The sequence below is a fragment of the Chaetura pelagica genome, unplaced genomic scaffold, assembly GCF_000747805.2.
Source record: "Chaetura pelagica isolate M959 unplaced genomic scaffold, ChaPel_1.0 scaffold275, whole genome shotgun sequence".
NCBI lineage: Eukaryota > Metazoa > Chordata > Aves > Apodiformes > Apodidae > Chaetura > Chaetura pelagica.
The window spans coordinates 2,252,136-2,259,664 of record NW_009953486.1 but is presented as its reverse complement, the minus strand read 5'-3'; the positions used below and the strand labels follow the sequence as shown (position 1 = coordinate 2,259,664).

Below are 7,529 nucleotides of genomic sequence, written 5' to 3'. Positions count from 1 at the left end.
TTTGAAGTGCTATTTTTATTCAGCCTCAGACATTTGAAACACTGCCTAGAGCATGAATGATCACATTTCCCAGCTCAATAAGCGATCCATACAGTGTTGTGCTAAACACTTGGTGAAAAAGCTGCTTTGTGACATAAAGAACACAGTATCTCAGCATTTTTGCTCAACTTCACTTGCCTGACAGGCACTGCTGCTCATGAGGGTGAGTCACAGTATGAGTAACTTCACGTCAGGGTCCCAGTGGCTTCATTCCCTTTGGGTATGCATCAAGAGGTGGATCAAGGTTCTTCTCAGAACTTCGATGCCCTATGAACACAGTGGAAAGATTATTGTGTTTAAAGCCAGCTAAACAACAGCTTAATTTCTATGGATGTGGGGTGTCCTAGTGCATGGTTTACAATCAGCTCATCAAAATGCAAAGTGCGACTTTTCCTTCCAGCCCTGCAATAATTCCCCATGGCCAGCCAGCAAGCCTGAGCTCCTTGCACAAGGATCCTCCTCCATCCTCTCAGAAGAACATCTGCCCTGGGTTAACAGATAATATACCTACAGCTCTGGAGCTGCCAAGATCTGCATATTAATCCTGTCAGAATACCTCAGGCCATACCTCACTGTCAGAGCCACATCTCTTTCCCAGAGGCTACACATGGACAAATGTTAGAGGGTGGTGAGACACTGGCCAAGGCTGCCCAGAGAAACTGTGGCTGTCCCATCTCTGGAAGTGTCCAAGGGCAGATTGGACAGGATTTTGAGCAACCCGATCTAGTTGGAGGAGTCCCTGCCCACGCAGGGGGGTTGGAGTGATCTGTAAGGCCCCTTTTGACCCAAACCGTTCTGTGATTCCATGAAGCAAACCCCAAGCTGGTGGAAATCTGCCCCAGGAGAAGCCCAACAGAAAACTGGGGCACTTGTAGCACCAGAGGTTTTTATTTTAATTACCTTTTGGTGGAGATGAGAGTCCTGCCAGGTGCAGGTGCCCGGGCAGGGGGGTCTGTGAGGAGTGAGAGGGTCTGTGAGGGGAAACGAGATGATGGTAATTAATAAGGGGTCTCTCTGCCTTCACCCGTGAGCTTTTCCATCTTGTTTTCTGTCCTGTCGAGGAGGGGGAGGAAGGGCAGGGCTGGGTGGGCACCTGGCCACGGTCAACCCACCCCAGGACAGAGGGTCCCCAGCCCTCAGCACAAGAGGCACGTACCTGCTTCTCTGCAGCCCAGGCCAGTCAAAAGACACCACAGAACAGGATGTGTTAGCAGACTGAAGCTCGGGTGTGTTCGCTGCAAAACAATATGCCTGGTTCAGCCTGGCCACGTTTGTTTTACTTGCTGTCACCTATCTGAGAATAGAGGTTAAAATAACACCTTTTCATCATAATACATTTTAAAAATCCACAAAAAACCTCACATTGACCTTCTTAATTCTTCTGCAGCTCTTACTGAGGATTTAGCCAAGAGGCACTTCTGTCAGATACCAAATATTAGTGTAGTTCCCAGCAGGAAAAAAATGCCTAATCAGTATTCTATGTTTTTTCCATGGCTGATTAGTCTAACATACATATGGGGAAGCTGCATCCCCTGGGATGCCTCAGCACAAAGAGTCATTAATGAATTAATTAAAATCAAAACCTCCCTTATAACCTGTTCAAAGTAATATTTTCAGTAGAGGTGTTTTTAATCTCTGTGTATCACTAAGAGTGATAGACAGCAACTGAACCAAACAGGAGATGGAAATAGACAGCTCTTCCTAACATCCAGCTGAAAAACAAAATTGCTGCCAAATCTAGTGTTACAGCTTAGCTCAGACCTCTAGGTAGGCTTTCAGCAGACTCCAGCATCACTGCAGACTTTTGGAAAATAAATTATATCCCTCACAAGCTGCCCCAGGTTCCTTTCTGTATGGAGCACTTGTGGGACAGCTTCTGCTCACACATTCCTTGGAAGCTTGAGCCAGGAGGTAGAGAGCAACAGTAACAGGTACATGTGAAGGCAAAAGACATTCATGGCCTTTTTTATTCCTCTTTTGAGTCACAGTGCTCCTTTCTGCAGAGAAGCACAAGTGATATCAGGGAAGCATGTTGCCTCTTGTCTTCTCCCAGCCTTGGCAGAGTTTTGCCTGTCTGGCATCTTGCAAGCAAGGCTGATGTTATCAAAGCTGCTAAATCTGTGCCCACAGCAACTGAAGATTCAGTGCCCTCCTAACCCTGGCCCTCTGATCACAGCACACAGCTGAGACTGACTAAAGCAGCTTTTCAGCACCATGTAGTTCATTAAAAGAATGACAGAATTCATTAAAAGAAGAATCAGTATGAAATATCAACATGCTCCTACAAAAAACAAGGTGTTTTAAGGAGTAGATAAACTCATCTGAGCAGAAAAATTGTAGCCAAAGACACTAAAATAGCCCCAGTTAGGTCAGATGTCTTTAGGATGCCACTGCCAAGTCCTCGTAAGTAACAGAAAAGAATTTCACAACTTGGTGCAATGTAACCATGTAAGGACAACTCTGTCCATCTTGTACAGTACAAGTACAGTCCATTCCCTTTCATGGCTCTACAAGATCTGAACTATTCCTGTCCCAGGAAAACAAAGAACGTTTTTACATCACAATACTAGAAAATGCAACTCAAAATTGATTTTTAAAGGGACACGTGTCCTCTCTTGTTAGGATGTTGCAGAGGTTTTTCTAAGACCTCATGTGGTGCCCAGGCACGTGAGCTTCAGGAAGCCTTTGGCACAGCACTAATCCATTTCCAGCTGAACCTGGTTTTAAGATATGGCACCATAACATTTCATAAGCTTACTTTGACAAGAAATCAATGAAAAACTAATTTGACTGAATTCTTTAAAATTCAGAAGAACAAACGGCAATCAGTATTACAAAGCAAAGAAAGTTTTAAATTACATTATCATGCTTAAATACTTAATCAAAACAGCAGTGTGAACTTGGTGTAGCTGTCTGCTAATGGAGTTTGATTGCTGAAAAAGACATCTGAGAGACCTCAAGCTCATCTTGAACTTTTAAGCTGTCAGTTCACTTTGGCTTATGGAGGAATTCCACTGAAATCCACATGGATGAACAGAGTCCCAGGGGATTAGAAGTAAGTCAACAGTATTTAAACTCTCTGGTAAACTAGGCATTTATCAGCAGTAAACAGTTACTGATTTTATTTAAAATTCTCCCTTAATACCAGGGCAGAAGCAGCTAACTTAAGATATGGCAGAAAGAAACATCAAGTCCAATTAGAATTTACCTCCTTTTACTGTGTACAAAGGAAAGTAATGAGCATTGGACATAAGCCAAGCAAAAATCTCTCCAGTTTGGAGTCTGTATTTGTCTTTCCAGAAAGTGTTTTCAGAGATTTATCTGCTGGAAAAATGAATTATTTCCAGGAGAATCACAACCAACAGTCACACATCCCCCCTCCCCCCTTTTTTTTTAGCACAGTGTTCATGGTTGACTTAGATGTCAGAACAGCTCACAAATAAAATGTGGGTTATTTTTTTTTCAGCTTGTGGTATTTAAAATGTATCTCTCATGTGACAGGATCTTCCCATGAAATAAGCTGCATTTTGACATGTCTGAGAAGTAACAAAAATTCAGGTAATGAGAAGGACACTACACTTGGCTAGTTCAGCCATTCTCCTTCCTAGTTCAGAGGTGATAGCATCCCTGCTTCAGGCTCTCCTGAGAGAATCCTGAGACTGTGGTTTCCCACAGCCACAGCAAACAAGTCAGAAATAAGCCACGTGGAAAGAGCTCTACATGGGGACAGCTTACAGCATAAACAGGAAAGCATCACCAGGACAGCTTCTACCACTTGAGAGAGGAGCTGTGCAGAGATGTAAGGACAACTGCAAACACTGTCCTAGCAATGATCACACGGGAGCAAACATGATGTAACCTGGCTACAACCTCAGTCATCCTTGAGAACACAGGTCAGAACACACCATCTGAAGGGCAGCCCATGTAGAGCTGTAGATATTATGGAATAGGTGACATGCAGCTGACAACTGGAGTTTTCAATAATACGTCACATGAGCGTATTTCAAACCTACCAAAACCATCCATGACATTCTATTTCAGTGATAAGCACCAATGACAAAAAAACCTGCTGGGTGCAAACAAAATCCAGCAACACTAAGGCTGCCCTTGAAAGGCACAGCCTCTTGGATCCTCCTGCAAGACACAAGTCTGAGAGACATGAAACCACCACAGCCCCTGTGGAACTGAAACCACAGCATCCTGTCATATCCTTGTGGAGTTGAGAGCCAAAGACATCAGAGATCTCTTTTCCCAGAAGGGGTGCCTAGTATTTTAACTAGTCACTAAGACACCCAAGTCTGTAGTGTCTGCTCTTCTCTGAACATCCTTCCCCTTCCTCATTCCCAGATCTTAGTGCTGGCAGCTGCTTCTGACCTCGCACTTACTGCAGCCCCTTCCTCCACTTCATACAGGAAAACACTGTTGAGAGCTTTTGCAGTTAATCAATCTGCTAGCAGGCCAAGAAGTATTTCTGGTAAGTTTCACACCAATTCCAATTTTCACAATTTGCTTAAATAATGTTAATGGCAGAACAAATATTGCCAGCCTCTACCAAAAAAGAGTTGAGCTAAAATAGCCAAAATTCTTAAATCTGGAAAGGAAAGATGATAGTGAACAGATGAGAGGGAGTTCTTGATTTTCAAATCTAGCTCTGCTTTACAAGCTGATTTAAGAATTCAAAATCAGAATCTATACATCTTCTGAAGACAAATTTCTAAGTCTTTTGAGACTAGCTATAATAAATCCACTTATGTTTATGACTTGAACAGAAGACACAACACAATATAGGTTTGAACTGTTTATTTTTACAACAGATGTTCCATCCTGGAGTTTCTTCAGTTAGAAGTTCCTAGAAGAAAATGAAACAGTTACAAACTTGTTCACTTTGACAGCTCAAGTAAATATTTTTGACCAACTGTGCAATCATCCTATAAACACAGTGTATACATTATCATCCAAAAAGCTGGAATTGGTAAGAGTTACAGGGTAAGAGAAATATACATACTTGGAGACAATTCCATCATTTTTTGCCAGACGCAGAATGGAGTCATCTGATTCCCCCTTAAAAATGAGAAAGTGACCAAATCACTGCTGGTTCATACCAAAAAGAGATGCAGCTGCAGCAGTTCATGCTGGCAAGGAAACATACTCCACTGCCACAGAACACTATGTTTTATATGCACAGACCAGGGATTTCAAAACAAGCTGTTAAATTATGTGTAATCCTTTAGGGTAAGAAAATTGTGACTTGGTAAAACACACACTTGCATTACCAAGATCTATTTCTGGGTAAGCAGATTTCTGATCAGCTCTAGGAAGCTTCACACCATGTTTAACAAAATAAATAAGCAACAGATAAAACCCAGACATTAGTAACTCTGTACATTCTTAAAAAAAATCCACTTGTGTTCTTAAAAAATATATAAACACACAAAACTACAAACCAAAGGATTGAGGGAAAAAACACAAAAGTGATCCTTGCAAGAGAATTTGAACACATCTTCAGTCCTGCTTTCATGATCCCCACATTATCACCCCAATGTGAAGGCACGTTGTGTTTTCAGGGCCAGATACACATCAAAAAATGACTAATCAACACAAACCCAAGCACAATTACTGTGGAGCTCAGGGAAGCACTTACCATTCTACGGATTGGCCCACAAATGGCGTAGGTTTTGTACTGGCCATTTACTCTGCCTGTTACTTTGTCAACCTGGAATTACAAGCATGTTACTCCATACAGATCCTTAAAAAACTCTACACTTTACAGCACTTGTTAAGATTCTGCAAGTATTTTTTTGCAAACTACAAAAAAACCCAAGGCAAATACTGGACTTAGAAAGACACTAGAGAGTATTCTCAGAGCAAATTCAGAGTTTATTCCATAGTGCAGCTACAACATTTAATGTAACTGGCAGCATAACAAGAACACCATGGAAAATGGCAACTAGAAGAAAATGCCTGAGATCTAATTAAAAAAAATAAAGTATCTAAAAGTCCAATGTAAAGCTTACTTGTGGGTTTTACTGCCTTTGTTATTTTTTTCCATGTTTCTTTTCTCAAGATGAGTATCAAGGAAAACTGAAGTGAAAATGGGAAGGGCACAGCCTTGCTACATAGGTAGAGAAATGCCCACACATGGGGGTAAAAAAAAATCATGCTAAAAAGAGTTTAAATTAACTGGAGCCCATGTGCCTTAACTGGGATCCTGCAGGAGTCAAGGTTCACTGTGGTTTTCTCAGCATATTTGTTAAGCTTGGAGGGACTTGCAATAATGCTGCCTTGAGAAGATGAAATTCCAGAAAAAATTTCCACGTGTTACAGGAAGAAAACCAGATGTACAATATCCAGTGACAACAACCAACCAGCACACCTCAGGAAAATGGTTGTTTGAAAGCCCCCAGGCTCTGCATTTACAGTTTCTAGGGAATGATGTGTAGGTCTGTGACAAGCTGTTACAGCTCTTCACTTCTGTCAGAAGCTTTAACAGTGTGGCTTGTTTTGCAACTTACCTCAGAAATGTTGATCTGAATAGAAGCATGATCCTTAGCACCAATGATTCGGTTGCTGGCAGAGCTGGGGAATAAAGTAACAAGACATGTTTAAACAAAAGGAAATGGTGACTAGGAAAAAAAACTATTAAAGCAAAATCTACATGCAAATTAAAGCTGCACAAGAAGGTTGGGCAGTAACAGTCTAAGTTTTCAGTGCTTAGAAAGTTAGTTAAGTACATTTAGGGGAGACTTTCATTGGCTGCCATCATGCTAAGTTGCCAACTATTCCTTGTTTGTTTTTCACACGTGTAGCTCATCCCCACACAGTGTGCACAGCAGCACAGGCCTTCACAACACACAGAATTTTGGCTTTTCTAAGTGTAAAAAATGTAGCCATCAAGAAAATGCACGAGAAGGAAGTTTCTATGCCTTTTTCACTGGGAGCCATTACAGCTGTCAGAAAACACTCAGGCTGCAAAAAAACATTTGACTTAAAGCCACTGAGATGCACAGAAGCAGCTGAGTTTGTAGTGATTTTTTTCACACACACATTTACCAAATACTCATCACCGTTCATCTACTATGATCTTAAAGCTGTATTTAAGATGTGCTACCAAGGCAACAAGCAGACACTCAGCAGGTTCACTGCGAGACCCTGTAGCCCGGGGACACAAACGTGCACACTGACTTCTGGAAGGGCCCCTCTGTGAGCTGCCACTGCCGCCAAACGGCGACAATTCGGCAGCAGATCAAACATCACTCCCTTCTCATCTTGCCTCCCCCGCCCTCTTCAACTTTGGCCTCTGGTTCCCATAAGATGCAAAAGTAGAGAAACGGGAAGAAAACGGGTTTACTCGTTTCTTTCCCGCAGACATTGGCTGCTGCAGAAACACCCGCTTTTGCCGAGCCCGCAGCAGCCCCCGGGGCCTCTCCCGGCCCCGCTCACCATTTCCGAGGGACGTAAAGGTCCACGAACTCTCCGGCGTCGTTCTGCAT

The 7,529-nt window shown here is 42.4% G+C and overlaps 1 protein-coding gene across 1 annotated transcript; it reads right to left on the bottom strand.

Annotated features, from left to right (window-relative positions):
- Positions 1 to 229: 229 nt before the first annotated feature.
- On the bottom strand, positions 230 to 7,529 carry RPS21 (ribosomal protein S21). The gene is given in 7 exon segments (XM_009998735.1): positions 230 to 306; positions 4,849 to 4,888; positions 5,045 to 5,061; positions 5,064 to 5,100; positions 5,681 to 5,752; positions 6,552 to 6,615; positions 7,480 to 7,529. Coding segments are annotated over 7 exon segments (357 nt in total).